We start from the raw sequence: 25363 nt of genomic DNA on the forward strand, positions 1-25363 counted from the left end.
GCTTGATTAGCTTTTGAGTATGAAATTTCTTTCATGAAAATGCAATTCCATTCATGTGCTTGGTTGATAGATGACTTTCTTGGAAATGCAAATCCCAAATATAATCCTATTCCTGGTGACGCCAGGGCCAAGGCTCCACACATAAGCAAGTAAAAAATCATAAGATTGAGACCAAGTAGTAATTATAGGTGATTGTATGCTAACCTTTCTTCTATAATATTTGATGTTTTTGCGAATGAAGCATCTGGAAATAATGATGAACAAATTGGCTTTCAATTTTGTTTACAAGGCTTGTACTAGATTATCTTTTATCACTGAATCTATTGAGTGGTTTGGAGTCCAATGGAAAGCAAGCAGAAAAACTGATAGAATACACAAGTTGTCTTCGAAAACAAACTAGAAAAATACGTCGATCCTATTCAGTTCACTCAAAGTTTAACAATCTACTTAAAATTCAATGATGGCAAAAGGTCAGGCAACATAATGACTAATTTTTGCAAGCAATAAATAGCTGCTGGTTATCCAAAATTTGTTTGAGACGAACCATAAAACTAATGTATCCGGCTAGGGCAACCCTCTTATACACCTCAACTGTGTGCATATAATGCAACCGACCATAACAATTACTTCAGCAGGTTCAACTTTCAATAAAAGATGAATCCATTGTTTGCTAAAAATATATACCTGGACTCCAATTTTAAGTTAGTAGTGACTGTAGATGCAGCTGATCCTGCACTCGTCATTGCATATGCAAATATCTATAACGAGAAATTTTAAAACTTAATCAGCTCTCTTGTGCTAAATCAATAGTGGTAATTCTTGAATATCGGCAAACAAAAGTATGATTCTTAAGCCGAAGCCCAAATCAATAAAAATATAGTCAACCCAGAAAGAATGCTTCAAAATCGTACAAAACTTGTGTTCATGTCAGCTCTATGAGAGCACACCACCCTTTCCGCGTCCGTTTACACCCTTTACCAATCAGGCCACCCTCACTCAGTAAATCGCTGCAAGTTGTTATTAGAACCGATCCACCAAGACGACTCGTGGGCTAATAGTGGGCCTATGTGCTCAGTCAAGCTTGTTAGGGTTTCGGATTTGTCATATAAATTGTGAGTTAGGGGACGAGTCTCTGTCCCAAAACAGAACTCCGCCGCCGTGATTTCTCTCAAAGTCTAGATCTGCTCTTCAACTCTTCACTATTCGAGCTCTTTATTCTCGATTTCTCTCTTAAATTCTCTTTATGATGATCTTACGAATCATGGCTATGAATGAAATGTTAGTTTTATCCGGAAACTCTAACATACTCCAAAAATCATCCATCCTCCATATGGACTAGCAGGATCATTTTTCCTCTCAACTGAATTTTTTTTTAAGGATTCTTCAGCAAATGAAAGGGTTACTTCTTTGCCTCGAACTTCCTCTTTAGGGTTCTCATTAACTGACCGAGAGGTTTTGTTGTAATCGTCCAACAGATAGAGGCGTTCCATTTCTGTTGGTTGTTACTCGTGGGAGAAAAAGGTGCACGAACAAATGAAATATCTTATAAAGAATTTTGAAGAAATAACCATGTCTGGTGTATCAGGTTGTTCTGCATAATATGATACGGGATCTAGCATTACTGATTTATAATTTAGATTGAATTATTTCTTGTAAGAAGGATCGTTGGAATGTCAAATTACAGTAATTTGCTTTCCGACTATGTTGAGTTTTTAAGTTGTGTAGCTCAAATACTTGAGCCATTTGTATGTGAAATATTGTGCATTTCATGACGTTTCGCTGTCAAGCATCTAATGCTACTCACCCTGCATGAATGAGAAAATGGCATTAACCAAACCCCCAAGGCAGGTGGAGTCACAGGTCGAATTGTCCCACTGATCATGAACGCTTGTTGGTTGCGAGTATGAAATTGCTATCATGAAATGCAATTCTAAATAGGTTTTCAATGATAGGAATCATTTTCCGGGTAATGCGAGCATAAACTTTGATAAGGTTGAGACCAAGTAGTGATTCCGGGTGATTCAGTGCACTCCGTGAGAGAACTCTAAGCTAAAATCATAAGAAGTGGATTGTACACTAACCCTTGTATAATCTCTGATGTTTTGCACTCAGAGTGAAGCATCTGGAAATAATGGTGTACGAATTGACTAGGAGGTTACCTGGTAAAAGATTCATGGGAAGTTTTGAAACTTGGATCTTAATCCGAACTCTTTTAAACTTTGGCTGTTGAAACACTTCGAAACAGCCAATTGATGAAACTTTTGTTGCAGTCTTACTTGCTAGCACTCTGTGGTGAGTTAGTTGATAAAGGACTAGATAATAGTGAAAGCGTGAAAGAGGTTCATGGACTAGAACCAGAAGTGAGACATTATGGGATGTCCAGCGGATCATCTGAGCCTGGTAAGGCAACGTATGAGGTTTAAGGCATTTGACGTTTTTCATAGGTTTTTGTGAACAAGGCGATGATACGTTACCAATATACCTCATACTATCAATCATGGTACCCCAGGAGGTCCGTCCTCAGTCAATGACCACGGATTGTTACTTGTTACCAGAACGTGGTCAATACTCTAGAACAGCTCCACCAAGACGACCTGTGGGCTAATGATGGGCCTCCACGATCTCTCAAGCGCGTTAGGGTTTCGGATTTAGAGAAATTGTGACATATAAATTGCGATTCTCTCCCACCAGAACAGAACTCGCAGCCTTCATTTCTTTCAAAATCTAGATCTGCTCTTCAACTCTTCACCATCCAAACTCGTTCTGCTCAAATTCTCTCATCACAATGTTTCTGGTTATGAGTAAAATGTTGGTTTTATATGCGAACTCCAACATACTCCACGAATCATATCCATCCTCCTTGTGGACTTGCACTATGATTTTTCCTCTCAATTGAATAACATCTTTTGAACATTTGAGGTTGCTCCAGGGCTTTTTTTTGGTGATTCCTTCCTTTGCTTCTTTCATGGGGTATGTGTGCTAAATTAACCATGTCTGATGTATCAACGTATGTTAATGTATCTACCGGTTAATGTGGAGTAAATATTTTTAGTTTTTATGTTTCTGTGAAGTAAATAAAATTTGTTTTTTTTTAATATGAAAATTTGAAGAAATCAGTTTTTGTATTTGAGAATCTGAACTGCATTAGTCTCTATGGTTGCTTCTGAAAATCTTAACTTAGGAATTGAATCATGATGAGAATTCGTGAGTATCTAAGAATATTTCCAGTGTTGGTTTCTTTCATTCTTGGTTCCTAGCAAAATGTAGCATGCCAAAATCCCAGCAAAATTTTACTTTATCTGGGCAACTGATCTAGGCTTAATTCAGATGGAATAATTTCTTGCTAGATGGATCACCAGAATGTCTAATTTACTGTATTTTGTTTTAGTAACCTGTGTAGCTCAAACATTTGAGCGATTTGTATGTGAAGGATTCTGCATTTCATGCCGTTTGCTGTCAAGCATCTACTAGTGTCCATCCTGCAAGAATGACAAAATGGCATCAACCAAACCAGCTAGGCAGGTTCACTCATAGGTCTGATTTTCTCACCGATCACCCGTGTTGTGTGTTTGTTTGGTAAGATGACATAAAATAATTTTTCAACTTGTCCCTAGTAATGTAGCTTTGGAGTAGTGTTCAATAGACCCAATGTGAAAAAACCGGAATGTCAAATAAATAGAGCTCATATTCTGAAACTTGAAATTCAAACTCAAATTTTGTAAAATGAACCTAATACAGTTAATAGAAAAAACAATTTCCGGGTACGACCTACATTTAAACTGTGCTAAGACGGTAAATAAAAATTCGAGGACAACAGCATCAGGTACCGCAAGGTTTGCTGAGAAGTTCAGTACTTGGAGAGACAAATGACATCAAATACAGCAGATGCTGCAAGCAAGAAGAAGCTAAGGAATGCAAACGATATTGAGACAGCAATACGGTCGCAGAAAACATGCAAGGGTTTACAGAAATCTGGGAGAGCTGAGTGTCGGATTCCTGTCCGGTTTAGGTTAGTAACTCCAGATGCAGCTGATCCTGCACTCATCATTGCATATGCAAATATCTGTAACGAGAAATTTAAATACTTCAATCAGTTCTCTTGTGCTCAATCAATTGGGAAATTCTTGAATATGGCAAAAAAAAAAAAGTATGCTACTTAACCGAAGCCAAATGGATAAAAATATAATCAATGCAGAAAAATGCTTATATAATCCCTCAAAACTTGCGTTCCTGACAAGTTCCATGAGATTCATGGCAGCTCTATCAGAGATGGGGACTGTGTCTACCTGATCTCCAGCAAAAATTAACCAAGCGTGATTATGCGAAGCAATAACCGGTGTTCTCTTGATCAATTTCATCACACTAAGCAGCAATTGCAGTAGTGAATGAGCAACAACTGCTGCTGCTATCCCCACCAAGTACCTGAAAAGTTCATAACAAAACCAGAAACAATCAGGGACTGAAGATCCTACTTTATGCACTTAGCGGACTACCGGAATCCTAGAATTCACAGCAAAGAAAATGCACTTACTCGAAGGAATCAGCAAAGGACCATTTGCAATAAACAGGTAAATGAAAACCATAAATAGTAATAGTAGTTTTCTCTTCAGCTCTAATCATGAATGCAAGAGACATTACTGATGCAAATAAACAAAAGAACCGAAGAGTTGTATGAATAATATCAGTTTTTCTACGAAGATTTTTGCAATTTCCATTAGCTGAAGCAAGTGGATCACTCATTCTAGCTGATTCAGCTGCAACCATTTTTGCTTCAGAATCAGATGGCATTTGAATTCCAATTTCTGGTGTTGTTTTCATCTTAAGATCTCAAAGAAAAGAGAATTCTGCTATTTGTTCCAAGTTTTCTTCTTTTCTCTCTAGATTTGTGTTTTGTGGTTTTCAATGTCTCTTTGAAGAAAAAGAGAAGCGTGAGATTTTAAAAAATAAGGATGAAGAGGGAAGCTTATTTATAGTGTGGGTGCTTGACACTTGGCCAAAATTGAATATCCGTGACTTAACAGTCTTTGAGACTTTTCTCTGGTCATTCATTTTGTGTGGAAAATGTTGCTAGTTTTTTGTTGGTTTCTTGTTCTTCAGTAATTGCTGTTCCTCGGTACTCAAATGTACATCACGGATAGAGAAGTGCCAAATGATGTTAGTTAGAGCTGAACAAGTATTATGCTCACGGGCATATGTTTGCATTTAGCAGGTGGAATGTGAACCAATGTGAGGGCTAATGCAGTATCTGAGCAACGGGGAAATAGACAACTTTTTTCATTTCCAATGGAGATGGAATTTGGATAAACATTTTATATGGAAACAAATGAGTGCCTAAAATCCAACTCTGGTGAACTTGGCATTTTAGGGGAAATCTTAGAGTTCCCATCTCTGGACTAGAGAGGAAAATTCATGTGAAGCAAATGGCCTACTTTTGTTCATCCATCTGACAATTTTTTGCCACAGAAAACCATACAACACTCCTTGACTTGTTTGTTCTAGATATTGATCAGAACCTTGCTTGCTCAGGGAAAGTCCGTAAGTGTCACCTGTTTTTGTGCCAAAACAGGTTTTAACTTCTTAAAGAAAAAGGATTTGCCCTTGCCCACTACAGAAAATCCAGCTCAAAGAATTACATGGCTAAATAGCTGCTAGTTAGATTATCTAGTTCTATCTACAGGGCAAACAAGGATAAACAACAATATATCTAGTACAATAGATTCAGAGAAAAATCAAACAGGTGGAGGTACCTAAATATTCGAAACTGTAAACAAACTACAAGAAATTGACACTCCAAAAATTACACCACTTTTTTGTAACTATGTTCCAGTGACAATCTGGAAAGGGGCATGACAAAGCTGGAAGCATTAGCGGACAACTGAACTGAAAGCTCAACACACTTCGTCGTAAAATTTCTAATTACCCTTGCGGCACAACCCGGTACCAAATGGTTTTCCCCTCATTTGGATTTTACAAAAGCAGTCATCAGATGCCGAACATTATATCTGTAATTCTAGATATGATGGATTTTGCAGGTGTAGCAATCGCACCGGCTGAACGCTGTGCACTATTACCGTTTTGAAGATAATGAGGGCTCGAGGAAGCTCTTGAAGGCATCATGTCTACACGCTTACTAGATGATGGTGGAGGCAAAGTCATAAAACCCTGTTTGCTCTGCACATCTTCATCGAGTGCCTGCCTCTGAATAGGATCTATAGGCTTCACACCCACAATAAGAACTCCATTGATCTGCATCCCACTCTTGCAAAGTGCTTTTTGAGCATCACATCGATTCTGCATCCATTTTTTTAAAGATTAAAACTAATAACCCAATCACCTACTACTGACGACTAAGTACAAATCCCAACCATAATGTCATATTCAACCGGCCGGTAATATGTTTCGGTATAATGATAAAGATAAACATAACAACAAATGAATATGTGAACAGGGCATGCCATACAACTATACACAGCACAAGATCATAAGGTGAGGTTGTTAAAAACCTGATGCCTGCTAAGGTTTGTAAAAATAGTTCAAATGAACAAAAAGGAAACTAATGCAGGATCAAAGGAAGGTCATGTGTTAACTACTATCCAACAGATGAAGCTAAAGATTATTATGCAACTGCAAGGAGGAAATGTGGTCAATAGTGATACAGCGTAGGCACTGAGACCCGGAATTCATAGAGGAAATAGACAACTTTTGCGACTTCCTATGCAGATGGAAATTGGATAAACATATTACATGGGAACAAATGTGTACATATTAAACCCTAGTGAAGCTGGCATTCTAGCAGGATATCATAGAGTTCCCATCACTGGCCTGAAAAGGAAAATTCATGTGAAGCCATGGCCTACTTTTGATTGTCTATCTGAAAAAGTTTCCACAGAAAACCATAAAACTGCAGCTTTTCTGTAACTTACGTAAAACTAGTTCAAATGACCAAAACTAATAACACAGAATATATCGTGAAGGTAAGGTGAGGAAAAGAAGAAGAACCTGATAGAGGATATGCATCCAGTTAGCATCACCAGGGCCAGGAACATGCTTCAATATAAGCCCACACTTCTCAAACTCGCGCAAAACAAAATTGGTATCCCCTGGTTGAAATCTGGCCAAGAAGAAAAGACACAACGATTTACTTACTTTTAAAACTACGTAATGAAACTTGAAAGAAAATGTCTTACTTTGCCTGGAAAATAGAATCGACTAAGCTAAAACTGTATTTCTAGTGTAGGCGGTCACCAGGTTGTAAATATCAGTTAAGTAAGCGATTTTAAGAACACCCGAATGAAACATATGTATACATTTCCACGGAGTATAATAATTTCCAAATTTGGTGTGTCTACCAAATCTGGATTACAACAATCCAGGGATCCTAAAAAGGAATATAATCTGATGTATGTATAATGACGCTATTAGATTCAAATTGTCTACTTTCAGATGACCAATGTTATCAGCAGCAACATCAAAATCTAAAATTTCCGCTCCAAAACAGGGCATTTGGGAAGTGTGAAAAAGAGTACTTTCCTAATAGTCAACAATACCACTAGAAACATGGCCGTGTTGAAAACTGTAAATCCTAGCACATAATAGTTCACACTGAAATGGAAATTGTCAGTGGTGGCACAACAATTTCAAAAGTCTCTGTAAACTTAAGGTTTACAGAATTGAAGAAGAGGGGTGAAAATCAGCTTTAACCGTTTGAATACGCATACAAAATTCAAGTAAGATCCAACTGTAGACTACATTGACAAGCAAAATATAATTACCCAGCTACGAAAGAAAAGCATAAACTGTCACAACATCATATTTCTCAAAATGACTTGAAAAGCATAAGCTGTCACAACATCATATTTCTCAAAATCCGAAGTCATTATATCAGTAATCACGTCCCAGCTTCTACGATTAAACTCAATTAATATGAAATTAAGTTTTTCAATTACTTATTTCCACACATAACAAGGTTACCAAACCCAAATTGGTGCAAATTGCAATAGAAACAAAGTAGATTCAGTAAAAAAAAGGAAAGTCAGAATCATACCCATATACAGTAACCCACTCCTCATCATCCAAATTCCCCACTGGAAAACTATTCTTGGGCAACTCAGGCCTAGCAACCTCCCTTGGTTGTGGAAGTGTAATCAACGAACCCGGTTTAACAACACCTTCAACAGGCGACCCTTTCCCCTTCAACCCACCCCAATCTTCCTCAACCCCGCCATTCCTCTCATTATCACTCCTACCCGGTGACCACCAACTCGAACTCTGCGGAGTCTGTTGCACCTGCTGCTGAGCCGAAAACGAAGAATTCGCCTCAAATCTACTTTTCAACGGAGTAACAGAATCCCTCCCATCTCTCCCATCCCTTCCATGACTTCCATAATAATCCCTCATTGGTGTCCTAATATCTGAAGATTTAGTATCAGAAGATAAAGGATAATCTGACATACCAGACTCCGGTGAATACTCAACACGGTCTTCTAATGTGAAACATGGTGGTGGCGGAGGATCTGAACCACCAAAATTCTCTCTTCTTAAAGCTGATACAGCTGCTGCTTGTCCTGGTGTACTAAATTTACCTCTATGTGTAGCTATTGGCGATGCTAAATCTTGAAAAAACAATGATTTTCCTGCTGATTTTGGAGTTCTTTGTACATTTGTACCCATTTTTTTGAAAAAGAAAACCCTAATAAAAATAAGAAAAAGAGAATTAGAACAAAATTGAAAAAATTACGAAGAAATAAAGAGTGAGATTAAAGGAAATGAGAAGGGGGAGAGTTACCTGCGGAAGTTTGTGAGGTTTGAATCGATTTCTAGGGTTTTCAATTTGGGGTTTCTGGAAGTATTTTTCCCACCAAAGAAGAATGAAAAAGGGTTTTTAGAAGAGAGAGAAAGAGAGCTATAAATATTGGCTCTGTAGAGTAGAAGTGACGCGACTGAAACGAGGAGGGTCAAACACTTGGTCCCAGCCCTTTAGTAGTAGGGCGGCTTATACGGGTATGGTCTTCCGGTAACCCGGCAAGTATCCTAGTAGCATGTCCAATTTGAAAATTCAAAAAAAAAAAAACAGGTTTGCATTTTTTGGCGTTGCCAAGCCAAATATAGATTTGATTAATTTCTCGTATTTCTTCTTCTGATATCCAGATGGGGGACCGAATAGTTGAAAATTCCGGCTAAATTGGAGCTTATGCCACTTAATTGGGGCTTGTATATTACTTAATCCCCCAAATCCACAATAATAAGGGATGTCTAAATTTATCGAAACTACCAAATTTGCCCTCTAAATTCTTTTTATATTACCAAATTACCCCCATCAACTCTTAATAATAAACTAAATCTAAAATCAGTTATCATTTCTAACCTAAAAACCGATTCTTCATCTTCTATACTTCCTTTTTTTTCATTTTTTTGACACTAAATATCGTCAGTTATCGACGATCAAAAAACGATTAAACGTTTTGTTTATTTTATAAAATGTCTAAACCATCAAGAATTAAGTATGCTAGTAACAGGAATTATTCTAGTGATAACGATCCCAGAATTGTTGAAGTGATTCAAAAGAAAAAACAAAGGAAGTGGTCGAAGCCGAAGCCTCTTGTATCGCACAAGAGGAGAAAATGGGTCGAATCAGGTATTTTTCTATCAACCCAATCCTCTAAACTAGGTTTTACTAAGATGCAATAGGTTAGAAATCGAAAATTTTGAAACCAAAATATTTCTATGTTCACAGAATCGGGTTATGTTAATGTCGAAGTAACCCGATTCTTTTTAGGAACGGGTTATGTTCTTAAACTTATAAACCGATTGTCTGCATGTTAATTGGAATCGGAAACCCTTAATGTATAAATAGCCCGATTCTTGTAGCCATTGTTTCTGTAACTTATTTTTGTTAGAATCGAATTACATATGTGTTCACAAAACCCGATTGTGTAGCCTTTGAATTCTTATATGGTTACGGCCAATCGGGTTTTATAGGTATATCGAGTAAACCGATTCTTGGAATCGGTTTACAATAGTACTTAATAAAATCCGATTGTTAGTTTTAGTATGTTAGGAATCGGATTTTATGTGTATATCGAGTAAACCGATTATGTACCCTGACTTAAAAAACACGCATTTTTTTCCATTGTTTTTTGTCGCTTAAATCCGCATTCTACAGGAAACGAAATCAATCCGAAAAGAAATATAAGAAGAAACATGACCTTGCTACTCCTAAGCCTTTGGGACCTCGTCGAAAAGACAGTAAAAATTTGAAGAAGAAAGTGATGGTAGTGATGAAGAAGATAGGCGTGGCAAGAAAAGTTTTGAAGAAGAAAGTGATGAGAGTGAAAGTGATGAAGAAGAAGGTGAGGATGAAATTGACGAAGAAGAAGGTGATAAGAAAGTTGATGAAGAGATAGGATTAGTTCAAGAACAAGTACAAGAACATGTCCAAGGAGGTGACACTCAAGAACAAGGTAAGACGGATGGTAAGAAGAAAAATGGTCCAAAGAAGAAGAAAGGGGACCACATGCCCGACCCGCTGAAGATGTTTCCTCGCGGCCCTAATGATACTGTTTACGGGTTAACCGGCGATGGAGGACAGATGTTATGGGGGTACAAAGACAGTTGGGCCACCGTCGTTTTCCATACAATAGTAATTACCTAAACCTTATGCTATGTAACCATAAATATTATTATCCGTGTAGTGTTTTGATTGTTGTCCATCGGGTTTGTTTTGTTTTATAGGATCACAAGGATGTCGTTCTTCTTATGAGGCCAGGAACGTCGGTGAGTATGATGAGGCAATGGCCACTGGAAGTAATAGAAACAACCGTTGGAGAAGTTTCGGAAGTAATCGATCTAGTCAACTCTACGGGGTTGATACCTGCGGTAGACAATTTGGACCTTGGTTACGACAAACCTCTTTGTTCCGCCTTTGCCGAGAGATATTACGGGTCCAAATGATACGAAGATTATTATCGGGATAAACATAGAAGGTAAAGCCGTGAAGCACAAAGGGTACGCGCAAGAGCTTGAGTGGGACTAGATTTGTGCGTTCACCAAGGAAGTGTTCCAATGGGACGAGGAGAGGACCAAAAAGGAGATGTTAGTAGGCAAGGCAAAGCAGAGGATATTCCATCTCTCGTAGCTGAGGGACAACTTCATGGGAACAAAGAATATTCGTGCTGAGGGAAATGAGGTGACGCAGGATCGTATCATCGCCACGACCAATGCTTATGTCCTCTACGTCCTTGGAGCTGTTATCTTCCCCGATGTTTTCGGTGCCCGTGTGAGCGCCAACTTTATACAATTGCAACTATTTGAAAAGATTCGTGATTACTCTTGGGGCACCTCCATTCTTGCACACATGTTGAACGAGTTGAGAAAGGATTCTAGGGCTCGAAGGAACCAAATTGGAGGGAATATGGCTCTTCTACAAGCGTGGATATATGTGCACTTCCCAATATTTGCTCAAAGGGCTTTTGAGAACAAATAATGGAACCCCGAGTATTATAGAGCCAAGTACACCTACAGAAGTAAGTCGAAGAAGCAAAGAACGGATTAACTAAAGTTGAGACGCCAGTTGGAAAACTTCACAACGAAAGATATTGTATTTGATCCTTACAATGAGGATTTGGCTAAAGGAAAAGGAAAGAAGGTTGTGTGCGAGAGCAAAGTGATTATTTTGGGCCTTTGTTTCACCCAAGAGGATATCTAATGTACAACCCGTCGAGAGTTGCAAGACAATGCGGTTACGTACAAAAAGTCCCAAAGGAGCACAAGATGTTCAAAATTCATAAGAAAAAAACCAAGTCATATGATAATGATATTGACATTGTTCACAAGCCTTTCCCATCATGTGATTATCGGGAAGAAAGAGCGTTTCACGGATATCCTTTGAGTGGTCCATCTCGAACAGATTACGAGGAAATTACGGATTACATGCTGTGGTACCTCAATGTTTCGCATACCCTAATGATACGAGTAGATGTGAGGCCCAAGATAGAGGACTAAGATACGTCTCTCGAATTCCTGGTGCGTATCGTTGCTCATTTACGGTTTTCTTGATGTTATTAGCGCTTTTTGTTGAATGTTTGTTCTTTAAAATGGAAACAGAGTAGGCGAGTCGGGTACTTGATAACCCAAGCAAAGCTACAAATCAGGGAAGGAAAAATGTTAAGGCCAATGAAAAGTTGATTGATGAATTGAACAGTCTCGAAGATGTAGAAGCTGGTGCAAAATTTGGGGAGCTGGAGGAGGAAGAGGAGGAGAAGCCAACGAAGAAGAGGAAGAGAGACCCCCCAAAAAGGATGACTGAAGGTGCATCGAGCAGCGCCCAACCTGGTAAACGAGAACGTGGTGGACATGTACGTGGCGGTGGACGTGGTCGTTGTGGGGATGTTCATGAATGAATGGTTATATTCATGTTTATGTCTTTAAGTATGGATAATTATGGAGTCAAAACTTATGTCTTGTCTTAAACTTATTGTCGAATTATGTTTGGTTATACTCGTACTTTATGAATGACTTAATCTGGTTTCTAGTTTATGAATGACTTAATGTTTGTGCAAAAAATGAATGATTTTGCCATTTTGACTGTCAGAATCGGTTTACATGTACCTATATGTAATCCGATTCTGACAGTTTCCCAGAGGCTCTTTCTCAGAGTCGGTTTACATGTACCTTTGTGAAATCCGATTGTCATGAAGAAAAGTCATTTAACTTCTGCAGCTCAGAATCGGTTTACATGTACCTATATGTAATCCGATTGTTGTGAATAAATTTCCTGTAACTTATTTTGCCAAGAAACGGATTACATATACCTTTGCACAATCCTATTGTTGTGAAGAAAAGTCATGTAACTTCTGTAGCTCAAAATCGGATTACATATAGGTTACAAAAGCCTGATTAATGAGAGGCACAATTTTTATGTTTTTGCAAGGTAATAATCGGATTATGTAGGCATACATAAACTCCGACTGTTTGATTTGAATTTGAAAAAAAATAGTCGTTGAGTCCTTATCTATATAAGGACAATCTCTTTGAGACACTCCCACATCACACACTTAGCCTAGAAAATGGAATGGGAACCGTTTGAAGATTTGTGTCTGGTTAAATCGTTTTCTAATACGTTCCGCGAACGTCCGAATGAAATATATTCAATGTTTTGAAAGAGAGTTAAAGAGTTCTTTTACGGGCGTACGTCGAATCCCAATAACCGTAAATGGAGAGACTTGGCTTTTCGATTCAACTACATCAAAGACGCAATGCGAGAGTACGTAAAAGTTAGAAATATGATGTACCACTGTCATCCGCGAGCTCCTCTTAGGGAAAAAGTGAGTAATGCGATCATTTTTATACCTATGTCACCGTCAAAAGTTCACATACTATCATTTAAGATTTCGTTGAATTTCAGCTGGAGCGTTTCAACGGGCTATGGTGAATTCGTAATGGGAAACTAAGTTCATTCACCACAAAGAATATACGACGTTGTACCGACGTGCTCGAAGGTTCATTGACGAGCATTTGATGTGTCAAATTCTAGAATTCCCATACTGAATCCAATATATGTAGTGCGCTAATTTCCTAAACTATGTAATGAATATTTTGTTTATAAAAATAAGACATAATCGGATTATAAAGATATATATATAAACCGATTCCGAAAATCGGTTTATGTGGGTATTGACATATTCCGATTCTTGGTTTACATCGTCACTCGAAGAAATCCCGATCCAGAATCGGTTCTTAAATGTACGTTATCGATTCTGGATCGAGTAAAAAATAAAAATTTTACAAGTTTTGATTATACATTAATGAAAGTTAATTTCAGGATTAACTTGATTAAACATTATTTAATAATCCGAATTAATACTAATTTAACAAGGTATATTGAGCATTAACATAAATAGTGGATAAGGGGTTTCTACAAATTATTTCATAGTGACAATATTTTGTCATGTAGTTATAGACCCCAATTAAGTGGCATAGGCCCCAATTCAGCCATCTTGAGAATCCGAGCATTAATTCATTTTTGTAATAACACATTTCAAGGAACGATTTTTGGGGACCATGGTTTTTTTTGGGGGACCATGGTCCTATTAGGCCACCTACACTATAGTTATAAGGGGTGTCCTAAAGCATTGAAATGACTAACCTACCCTTAACCTAATTTAATTTAAAACCAACCCAATAACTACCTATATATATATATATATATATATAACCACCACCTCCTCCCACCACCGCCGATTACCACCACCACCACCTCCGATTATCACCACCACCAACCACCGATTACCACCACCACCTCCGATTACCACCACCACCAACCACCACCACCACCACTATACATATATATATATATAGCTTAATTTAAAACATTAACAAAGATATTCTCACATACCCATTACTTGTCATTCGTTTTTGGTTGAATAAATGAGAAGTAATCATTAAAATGAGTTGAAAATGGAAGTTGCAGAGAGGTTCAATGGAGGGTTTTTTTTTTCCAGAGAAAAGTTCGGTTATCAAGAATTATTTTTTTCTTAACCGAACTCAAAGTTCGGTTGATTCGCAAAAAAATACTTTTAACCGAACTCCTTGTATTAGAACAACACAAGTCCATAAGTTCGGTTCCTTCGTAAAATAAGGATATCACCGAACTTTAGTTTACGAAAATAATGAGAAGTCCACAAGTTCGGTTCGTTCGCAAAAATGTTAAGTTTTCTTTGTAACCGAACTCTACCTTTGAAACTTCGTAACCGAACTCTACCTAATTCGCCAAGAAATAAATTTCGTAGCAGTGGCGGAACCAGGTTTTCAAAATGAGGGGGGCTAAAAAAATTTTTTTTCCACACCCATATAAATGCGGGAGAACACGTACCACTTCACCTTCAAAGTACTAATGAAATAAGAGTATTACTCGAGCGAAACAGAAATGTACAAAATGTGCTATATGTCGATGAGAAAAACTTCCAAAGTTGTTATACATGATTAGTGCCTTGCAATAGATTTCCACTTCACAAAAGCTTGATTAACTGGAACTGGATCAAATGCATGTTTCCAAAGTATGTATAGGACTAAAGCAGAAGAGTAGCTTTTGACTTACTGTAATTGCAGGGACTTAGATACATACGATACTGCGATGTGGAGACTGAAAATACCAATCAACACACGGAAGATTGCGATGAAGCTTATATTGGACCCTTGCCCAACAGAGTGACTATAGTTTGAAGCAGTGCAGTTAAGTTTTCAGTAGTGCAATTACTTCTTCGTATCCTCTATGCCTGTATGGATACTTGGGATTTTTCCATGTTCATTTTTGATAATCCATACATGGTGTTAATTACTACAAGATGTGTACAAACTTTTATCATATGGTCCTTAAAAGTATATGATTCAGGATCCATTGAATTTCTGGGTACTCATACATCAGTTTACTGCATAACAACGAAAATGTCAGCAATCAAAATTAAGAAAACCGTATGAAGGCACCTTCCCATATGTATAATGCATTTTCACCTTAGCATTTGCATTACTTCCTTTTAAGTAATATACGCAGGTAGGATAAAAAAAAAAGAACACCAATAAATTTTAACCAACAGTGTGCATTCCATATTCACCATTAGGCGTTTAAAAGCACAAGTGATCATGAGTAAGAGAAGCTTTGGATACAATTCAGGTGACGTACCCAATTGAATTCAAGCATGCAAATATTGACTCTTCATTGACAATCTCTTTGGAACTGTCTTCTACAGTGTACGTTGATGAGTTTCTAAGTGTTCTCTCAACATTCTTTGTCCAATGATGTAGTGCCAAGCTATATACGCAGAAAAAAAATGTTAAGTCTGGGAGGTTGAATTTTTATCTTGGAGTATGAAAATAATAGGCCATACACACCAAGAAGAAGATGAATACTACTGTAAAACTTCAGCTTTATATCATGCACCAAAAATTAGAGAACAAGTAGTGTTCCATTGTTTCACAAAAACAAAATTAAAGCATGGCTAATGTTCTGTAATGAAACAAACACTTAGTAAGCAACTACTTTGAACCAATTAAACAAACATTTAGTAAGCAATTCTAAGACTGCACAATATGGACTAAATCTTCCTTTTTGTTCTCTATTCTTCTTCTTCTTACTCTGCTAATAAGAAACACAAATATGAATATGGTGGACTAAACAGGTGTGATTGGTGGACTAAACTGATGAGTATGGTGGCTAAATTGTTAATTTTTTTTTTGCAAAGGGTGAATTACTACCTTGGTGACGTTTTGTAAGAAAAAGGGGGCTACAGCCAGGTTAAGTCAACCTGTGCTTCCGCACCTGTTTCGTAGTAACCGAACGTTTTCCTAATTGCATATATGCATATATAAACCCAGTTCGGTTGATTCGCAAAATATGTTGAAGTTTGCGAACCAACCAAACTTCTAACACTAGGTTACTTTTAACCTGCAATTCGGTTGGGAACTTGGTTGCGTTGAACTTTGCGAACTAACCGAACACACAAGATGTACCCAAATAAATTGTTAAGTTCAAAGTTCGGTTACCTACCATTTTATCCTAGGTAACCGAACATTACACTGTACGACCAAAACCTCCATTAACGAGCGAGTTCGGTAACCTGCGTGTTTGGAAAACGTAACCGAACTACACTTTCAAGTGTGTTCGGTTACATGTTTTTGACATATAGTAACCGAACTGGCCCAAATCTACATAAAGAATTTCATATTTTTTGAAAGTTTGGAACAATTCAACCAACATTATCTAAGTTTGAAGCCTACCTGGGTACCAAATACCCTTCCTCCGGTTGTGGTTGGTAAAATCCATCGTTTTTTCATGTTTTCCTTCTTCATCTTCTCTAACTTTACTCTCTCAATAATTCTACTTCTTTAAAAAAAACCATCTGATGTTTTAATCTCACTAATTATCTTTAACTTAATCGTCTCGCTAATCATTATACTAACTAATCATCACCCAAAATTAATCAGGAGGATAATTTAGATATTAATATAAATATCTAGATAAGGGGTGACCTAAATTTACTTTTAATGTCTTTACCCAAAATAAAATCATGGTCCCAAAACAACCGTGATCCCAAAAAAATCGTTCATTTTAAGATGCAGAGTAGGGGACTCATAGATGTTGGGCCTACATGATTGGCCATTGTATATATATGCAGATTTGAGATATGCTACTGTCCTTACTTTCAATCTCTCGAGTATCATTATATTTTAAATTTTAATAAACCAGTGGGAATTGTGCCCCTTTTTCTAGATTTCTCTGTCTAACAAAAAAGAAAAAGGGAAATAAAATAAACCACTCAAGAGAGATAATTGATATTGCCGACTGTAACTAAAAGCATTAGAATAACACACTAATGCAGAAACACTATCCTACCAGTAAAACATCTTGGGAAAATTAGGATACATGCGTCTAAAGCAAGGTTTTTAGTTAAATGTGCAAACCAAAATCAGACTTTTACCCACAAATATGCAAAAAGCAAAAGCAGACCACTACCATGAAACGAAATATACAAATCTACATCTCTAGCAGCAACCGTTGATTAATCACCAATATCGATCTCGAGCTAATCCAGGTAGTTCGCCAGGTTCCAGTGCCAATTCTTGGATCTCCTCCTAATCCATGTAGTCTGCCAGATTTGTATACCAATTCTGCTCCGCACTAACCCACTCTTGTCTACAACTAGCGCATACATGTACCCTCCCTGCTACCCTCTTCCTCCAAACTGACAGGCACCTCTTATGTCCTACATCCCCACAGGATCCGCATTCTATCGCTTCAGCTGCAAAGTGCATTTCTTGATGACAAACGGGGCATTGGACATCAATTACATCCTCATCCTTGATACTTGGTGGAGGACCAACATTCACCTCTGACATTGAATATAGGCGATGAAATTCTTCACGCGCACGGGAACCAGCTAACGCCTGAGGTGACGTGGGCATGTTGAGTAGCTCTGTGAGTTGACATGGCTTAAGGCCCTTTCTCCAAATGCGACAATCATTTTGAGATATCCCAAGAACACGAAGAAACACAAAAAATATGTGTTTGCATGGGACTGTACTGTCCGGGCAGTTGCACCTGCAAGTCGGGGTTGTGGATAACGTGACGTTGTACACGTTACCTGTTTCAGCTAAAACGAAAAATTCGCTTTCAGATCGGTGGAGGAGACTCATACACCCACGGAGGGCTTTCCTTATTTGGTCTTCCGAACCATAAGAGCTCAGGTTTCGTCCATTCAGAGCCTGTTTTTCATTTGCATCCACAGAATTCACACCAACAATAAGATCTTTCTTAATATGCTTCCCACTCTTGCTGAGGGCTTTTTGAGCCTCACTTTGATTCTGGAATAATTCATCAAACAACAAAACTAGTCAATAACAACATGAGGGGAAGAATTGTACATGAATATAATTCACCAGTTTATAAGTGAGGGGGAAAAAAGGGGAACCTGGTAAAGAATATGCATCCAGTTACCCGCGTGATCATAATCCAATATAATACCACATTTCCCGAATTCTTGCAACACAGACTCTTTCTCCCCATAGGTAAAGCTGTAGAAGAAGGAAAAAACTATTATATCACCATAATCCTAGAGATTCCAAGTGCAATGCTCAATCATCTTTAAATTAAGTTTAAACCAAGAAATCGGACTACAGCTTAGCCTTGTCGCTTCCATGTTTAATATACTTCATCTCCACAAAGAAAAAAAGAGTGTACAGACACAATTTGATTTCATATCTAACTTATGGTTTCAAGAGTCAAAAGTAACTAATGGAATATGATATATGCTGATCATATACTAAACATACAAACACTTCTAGGCGAAAAAAGTATGATTTTTTATTATCTGCTTCAGAGTTGAGATGATGGTCAAATTTTCCAATTAGTCACATTGGGAATGTAATGACTACGTGGAAGTGCTAAGTAAGGTAGCTTAATACCAGTAAAGACACTCCAGCAGGACTTCAAGGGCCATTATCACAGTCATACTCTGAAACTACATGTTTGAACATGAGTCCCATGAAGAAGCACATGCTTTGGTAATAGAAAATGGAAGGTGTATGCTGTTGATGGGAATTAAACATAGTCATGTTACTAGCTTTTTATGTACAAGTCCATGACAGTTAATCAATCAAAATGGTGACAGGTGGTGCAACGGATTCCTAAGTAAGGAAAACATTGCAGATTCAAAAATGAAGTAACAATAGGAGAAACGCAGAAAACAAAAACACTTGGCGGAACAAATTATATTGTCCCAAGGACCTCATAGAGGCCTTCTGGTTCTAAATATGAAATATGTAAATCAACACAAACTTAAATTCTAAATAAAGACACTGCTGGGACATGCACAAGTGCAATTTGCATATTACTAGGTTCACATAGGGGTAACCTAGGATTTCATCTTTATTCACATGCCAATAAGATCATCCATAGGACTTCATGGAAATGCAAGACTTGTAACAAATTAGATTTATATACAGTGCAAGATGAGAAGAAAAAAAAGGTTAACATGACTTATTTGAAGCCGCGTTGAAAAGATAGGAGATATAGCAACATCAAAAGCCCCCAAATCTGAGCTCTTGCGATCATATGCTTGGCCACTACATAGAGACACGTCTAAATTGCAGGATACCTCATAGCAAAAAAGTTCAATTATGGCGCAGTATAGAACCCACACACTAAAGACTAACACGGCCTTTTAAATCTTATGACAAAAATTTATGACATAAGAATAGTCGTAACTTAGCTAGATGATTTCTCTTACAGTGCGCTCACAGGGCCATTCTAAGCGTAGGACTATGAAGTCTAACATTCAATAATTTCTCACTACCCATGCCATTATCCGATTTTATTTCTACTATACTTCAACCACAAACTAAGTTTTTCACATGAGAATTCCGATGATGCAAATTGCAATACAGCAAAATCAATTTAAGAAAACAAATTTTGAAGTAAAATCATACCCATAAACAGTCACCCACTCCTCCTCATCAGGATTTTCCGCAGGTAAACTATTCTCCACCAACTCAGGCTTCACATCAACTTCAGGTTTCGGAGGTTTAATATCAGGTTTGAAATCATCAAACGCCATTTCAGATTTGGGGATTTTGATATCCGGCTTGGTATCAGCCATTTCAGATTTAGGGATTTTGATATCCGGCTTGACATCAGTTGAGAAATCGAAACCTGGCATTTCAGATTTGGGAATTTTAATATCTGGTTTGGTTTCAGTATGCTGCAGTGTAGGAATACATTGAATTTCAGGTTTAGGGATTTTGGTACCGAAATCGGTTTCAGATGATACAGTGTGAACCATTTTTCAGATTTTCAGGGTTTTGATATCTGATTTTTTGTAGAGGAAACAACGGCTGATTGATCTTGATTTAGTAAAATACTAATTATCTCTTCTGGACTTGTTGAATTTCCTCTGAAAGGAGAAATTTAGGGTTTTGGAGGTTTGGATTCTGCGCTATTTTTCGCGCCAAAGGGTTTCTTTACTACCTCCCTTTGAAGCGGGAATATGGAACTTATGTAGAAACTGTGTATGGGTAATGGGTTAGTGGGGATGATGGAGTGTATGGACTCGGGTTGTGAAGCGGCAAGTAGCTACTGAAGGCCCAAGAGTAGAGCAGTACCCATTTGATTTTTTTAATTCTATGGTGTTTTCTGGGCTACTATGGCAGAGCAACTGCAGTGGACGACTAAACCCAAATTTGGTGTCGAGTGGGCTGGCGTAGTGGGACGGACCATCAATCAAAATTTGATCAAAGAGTAAAACTCGGATCAAATTTGGTCGGCGATTAAGACCAAATCCAAATATAGTCGGGCGTTTATATAATGTCCGCCTACCAGACGGGCGTTGGTATAATGTCCGCCTGTAACCGCGCGTTCGTAAAGTTAACGCCTGATGCAGGGCATTTGTATAATGTCCGCCTGGATGGGGCGTTGGTATAATGTCCGCCTGAATGGGGCGTTGGTATAATGTCCGCCTGAATGGGGCGTTGATATAATGTCCGCCTGGATGGGGCGTACGTAAAGTTAACGCCGCACACCCAGGCGTTGATATAGTCATATACTGTTGTTCACAAAGTTTTGAAAACTTTGCTTGGGGCGTTGTCTTTATCAACGCCCCATTTTTTTTTGAACCCGGGCGAACGTATAATCTCCGTCCCACACACCAGGCGTTGCTATAGTTCACGCCCCATGCAGGCCTTATCTTTATCAACGCCCCATGCCAGGCGTTATCTTTATCTACGCTGGACGATGAAGCGGACTTTATATCAACGCGTGACCAAATTTACTCGTCACCCGCTACGCCACAGGACGGACTAAACCCAAATTTGATTTTTTTTTTTAGTCTTTGGTCTTTAGTTATGCTCGCACCACTATGGACGCTCGTAGAGACCTGAGAGTAGTTAGCGAAGGACTAGGACTATCGCTACGCACATGTCAAACAACATGATTTGTCACTTTTGCATCCATTAACTGACTAGTATTTACTATGCATGAAATTGAAGATGTGTTGACATCTTATTTTTCTAATCTGTTTTCGAAATCAAATTCGAATACAGAAGGAGAGATTTTTTCACATATCCTATCTTGCATTTTTGTGGAAGAACACATGGTTTTGACTTCAATTCCTGCACCTAAAGAAACTTGTGACGTGTTCAAAAAGCTGAAACCTAATAAAGCGTCCGCCCATATGGATTTCCAGTAAATATCTTTAAACATTACGAGACTTCAAATGGCAGCTGTAGTGCAAGATTTTTTTTTTCAAAAACAGACATATGCTTACAAACTTATTAAACAAAAAATATTTGTTTCTTATTTTTAACATAAAAAATTCCAAATGTCCAGCAGACTTCAGGACAATTGGACTGTGTAATACCCATACAAAGTAATATTGTAATAGCAAACCTTATGGCTAATGGGTTCAAAAAATAACTCTGGGAGAATGAGGATAGGAATTTCCTAGGAATGTTAGGTAGTCTTGAATGTATGCGTTCGGTATGTCAAGGATTCCCTGTTTGTTGGGCCAATCAATATAAGGGCCATTGTCTGAAACCAATCGTTGCGTTTGAAGTTGCTGCTTCTTATGATTGTTGGATATGGCACGATTTTTTTTTGATCTTCGTGGTTCACGAAATGATATTAATGTTTTGCATATATCATTAATGTCTAAGTATCTGTTTGCAGACCTAAGTATGGATTTTTTTCCCAAGTCCGTTTCACAGTCAACGATCATCAATATACTCATGGGATTTCTGTTGTGGATAATATCTATCCCAAATGGTCAGGTTAACATTGGTCCATTGTTACCGCCAGCCCCCTACCGGAAAAACTGGTTGTTCATACCAGCATGTTAACGATCGCAAAAAGGCGTTGAAGAAGGATGTGGAAACGGGCTTTTAGATTTTTGAAGAGGAACTTCGCTATCATTTATGGGCGATATCATGGTTTAAGTCCTCGTGAAATGCACTAGACTATGCTTATTTGCATAATTCTACATAACATGGTAATTCAGGAAACTTGTCGTGATAAGGAGTGGGCTAATTACATTCAGAACAGTTTAAGAGAAGATATATTGAATCTATGAGCAAAGTATGAAACATCCAGTGGCGTAGTTATTAAGTTTTATTTTGTGTACTAGATTATTAAGTATTATTTTTTTAATTTAAACATTTAATTGTTAATTTATTTGTAGTTTGTTATTAAGTATAATGCAACCAAAATTTTAAATTAAGCAACTATTCGTTTTAAATTAAAATTAAGTAGAATGCACCAACATTTCAAATTAAAATTCAAACTACTATATTTTTTTAACTAGAGGTACTACTACATCATCTGCTCTAGAGGAACTTCTACATCAATTACTCTAGAGGTACTATTACATCGAACTCATCATCCTCATCATCACCAGCTGGGTTTTTATTAAATTCAACTTGTTGTTTAATCTGTGCTTGTAACATGTCAAATTCGAGTTTCCATACATGTTTTTTTTGGGAATTCATAATTCGAGTGTCCGCTTGAAGAATGTTATACTTTCCATAGTCATTGACAATTTTTTCTTGCGAAAGCCAACACTAGTCCAGAAAAGGCTCTGAATGACGATCAAAGTCTGTTATAAAACATGATTTATCATGGTTTCATCTGTCATTCGAACCGTTATTTATTTGGTGTGACTCTTTATAAATGACGAATAGATAACGTTATTAAGTACGACGACTAAAATTTGTGATTTAAAATCACGTATAGAATCTGTTATTATGTATCATGGTTACCATGCGTGATACTTAATAACGGTTGAAGTATGTCATTTAAAAACCACGGATGATGTATGTTAAACAAAATAATGGTTCACGCCTGTTATAATTCAAGGTATTTTTATCAAATAAAAATATTAATTCTATAGCGAGAAACAAAATCCGTTCATAATGATATCGGGTGTATCAGAAATTCATCAAGATTTAAAAACAAAATAGAAAGTTAACCAAATTGACTTATTAATTATTTAAAAAAAAATAGAACATTCCACATTACATAATCTAATGTTACTGCCACTCTAACTTGAATGCTCTGCTATACGGGAGTTACATACAAGTACGGTTTTTGGTCACGGCTGTCCTTGTCACGGTTAAACTGATATACGTGACTAAAGCTGGGTTAGTCCCGCAAAAGTACATATCCGAGACCACTGCTCATCTCTCTGGACACGGTGATATATCAACGCGTGTCTATTAACAGTATATCTATTTTTATGAGACACGATTGCAGGATTAGTGTTCCCAACCTAACTTGTTCCACTTCCACGATCGACTGCAGTACTCCACTTCCTGCTTTATCTCCTTCTTTCTCGCTTCAAACCAGATAACAGTTTTGATGATGACTTTGAAGAGATTAAAACTGCAATTTCTTTTCTCTCTCTTAGGTTAATTAAGAAAAAATAAATAAAACCCTTCAATAAAGTTCCCTTCCTCGTTCTATTTTCTTTACGGTGAGACAACAATTTTAGATGTTTAATGAAAGTGAAGGCGAAAACACCTCACAAGGTATTACATGGTCTTCTTCTGGTAAAATCGTTCCTTTTTATTTTTGTTTTGTATTGATCAAGCTGATTTGTATTTTATTTTATCAACAAGGAATGCTTGAAATTTCAGTTTAGATTGGTTAATTGGGAAATCTCTTTCGTTCTCCACAACTTATTTAAGAGGGTAAGCCCCTGATTTTCCTCCGTCTTCTAGATGTAAATTATTTCTTACTATTTCATAAATTTACATTTCTAGGTTTTGACGTTACAGTTTTAATTTTTTTTTTCTGCCTACAACATCAGCTTATGGCGCTCTTCATTTTAGCAGTCAAAGATTAAGTCTGTAATATAAATGAACTCTTGTTTGATCTTTAGGATTTTAATTTGAGATTTTTTTGGAAGAACCCAAAATTATATTATGTTTTGACACAAAATTTAGATTATGTTACTTAACGCTTGTTTTATAGAGAGATTAGATTAAAATATACAATAACACTTAATGATGTACTAATTTTTTTATGTTTACTGCTCCACTATGGAATTGGAATTTTGGGTTAGAGTGTTGATTAGGGACTCCTAGTACGACCACTTGCTAAGCTTTAGATGTAGAGAATATTTAAGAGCTAGCACTGTGGTACACTCCATACCTTCTCTATCCCTCAAATGTAGGGAAGGGATGGCACTTGAAAGGCAGTCACACTATGGTGCCCTCTCATCCCTTTCCTACATCAGATGCGTACTCAGTACGCGTGTGAATAGTGTCATACGCGTACAAGTCAACCAGTTGACTTGAGAAACCAACGAGTATTCAGTACGCATTTCATAGATTTAAGAAGACAGAAACAAGGTTCAGTCGACCATTCTTCTTTTCTTCTTCTTCGTTCTTCTCTATTTCTCTTCTGCACAACACTTTCGATTTGAAGACCTTGTTGTGCGATTTTGGAGCTCAAATTGAATGGGTTTGTTCATTACCATCCGGTGAAGCATTTGCCTTCTTTAATTTCGTGGTTCATCATCAAAATCCTCCAAGGTGAGTGATTAAAAATTTAGGGTTTAAATTAAAACTCTTACTCAAACAAAAATTAAATAAGAAAGATTTAAGAGAAGAAATCAATTGATGTAAGAAGAAGAAATTGATTTGGTGTGGTTTGAGTAGAGAATTAGAGTGGTATTTAGAGAGGATTTTGAAAAAATGGTCGTTGGGATCCGACGGTGTAGAAAATAGAGCCGTTATTAACGATGGATGGTTAGGATCGGGTGTAAGAGAGGTGTCAACGAGAAAAGGTCAAACAAATATATTTAACCAAACGCGTACTCAATAG

At 37.4% G+C, this 25363-nt stretch overlaps 3 protein-coding genes across 3 annotated transcripts; all 3 read right to left on the reverse strand.

Annotated features, from left to right (window-relative positions):
- Window positions 1–3847: 3847 nt before the first annotated feature.
- LOC113316526 (CASP-like protein 3A1) lies at window positions 3848–4818 on the reverse strand. The gene is made up of 3 exons (XM_026564688.1): window positions 4532–4818; window positions 4287–4422; window positions 3848–4063 (listed from the first exon to the last, which is right to left on the reverse strand). The coding sequence occupies exons 1-3, from the start codon at window positions 4816–4818 to the stop codon at window positions 3848–3850; spliced, it is 639 nt and encodes a 212-aa protein (XP_026420473.1).
- An 816-nt stretch (window positions 4819–5634) lies between these two features.
- On the reverse strand, window positions 5635–8930 carry LOC113318921 (nuclear pore complex protein NUP35-like). Its single transcript, XM_026567206.1, has 4 exons — window positions 8786–8930; window positions 8045–8689; window positions 7000–7111; window positions 5635–6291 (listed from the first exon to the last, which is right to left on the reverse strand). Exons 2-4 carry the CDS (start codon window positions 8668–8670, stop codon window positions 5983–5985), a joined length of 1047 nt encoding a protein of 348 aa, XP_026422991.1. The 5' UTR covers window positions 8671–8689; window positions 8786–8930; the 3' UTR covers window positions 5635–5982.
- An 8503-nt stretch (window positions 8931–17433) lies between these two features.
- On the reverse strand, window positions 17434–20488 carry LOC113316979. Its single transcript, XM_026565134.1, has 3 exons — window positions 19978–20488; window positions 18462–18564; window positions 17434–18354 (listed from the first exon to the last, which is right to left on the reverse strand). The coding sequence occupies exons 1-3, from the start codon at window positions 20328–20330 to the stop codon at window positions 17626–17628; spliced, it is 1185 nt and encodes a 394-aa protein (XP_026420919.1). The 5' UTR covers window positions 20331–20488; the 3' UTR covers window positions 17434–17625.
- Window positions 20489–25363: the final 4875 nt, after the last annotated feature.

This window comes from Papaver somniferum, chromosome 10 (assembly GCF_003573695.1).
Source record: "Papaver somniferum cultivar HN1 chromosome 10, ASM357369v1, whole genome shotgun sequence".
Taxonomy (NCBI): domain Eukaryota; kingdom Viridiplantae; phylum Streptophyta; class Magnoliopsida; order Ranunculales; family Papaveraceae; genus Papaver; species Papaver somniferum.

Bases quoted from the DNA above. Each gene is read 5' to 3' on its own strand.
- LOC113316526 (XM_026564688.1), bottom strand. From the start codon at position 4,818: ATGAAAACAACACCAGAAATTGGAATTCAAATGCCATCTGATTCTGAA. The intron at 4,423-4,531 runs GTAAGTGCATTT...TGAACTTTTCAG, and splicing joins TCCTTTGCTGATTCCTTCGA to GTACTTGGTGGGGATAGCAG. The intron at 4,064-4,286 runs GTAGACACAGTC...TTCTCGTTACAG, and splicing joins TAATTTTTGCTGGAGATCAG to ATATTTGCATATGCAATGAT.
- LOC113316979 (XM_026565134.1), bottom strand. From the start codon at position 20,330: ATGGTTCACACTGTATCATCTGAAACCGATTTCGGTACCAAAATCCCT. The intron at 18,565-19,977 runs GTATGATTTTAC...CTTCTTCTACAG, and splicing joins GAGTGGGTGACTGTTTATGG to CTTTACCTATGGGGAGAAAG. The intron at 18,355-18,461 runs GTTCCCCTTTTT...GAATTATTCCAG, and splicing joins GGATGCATATTCTTTACCAG to AATCAAAGTGAGGCTCAAAA.
- LOC113318921 (XM_026567206.1), bottom strand. From the start codon at position 8,670: ATGGGTACAAATGTACAAAGAACTCCAAAATCAGCAGGAAAATCATTG. The intron at 7,112-8,044 runs GTATGATTCTGA...CTTCTTGGCCAG, and splicing joins GAGTGGGTTACTGTATATGG to ATTTCAACCAGGGGATACCA. The intron at 6,292-6,999 runs GTTCTTCTTCTT...AAATGGATGCAG, and splicing joins GGATGCATATCCTCTATCAG to AATCGATGTGATGCTCAAAA.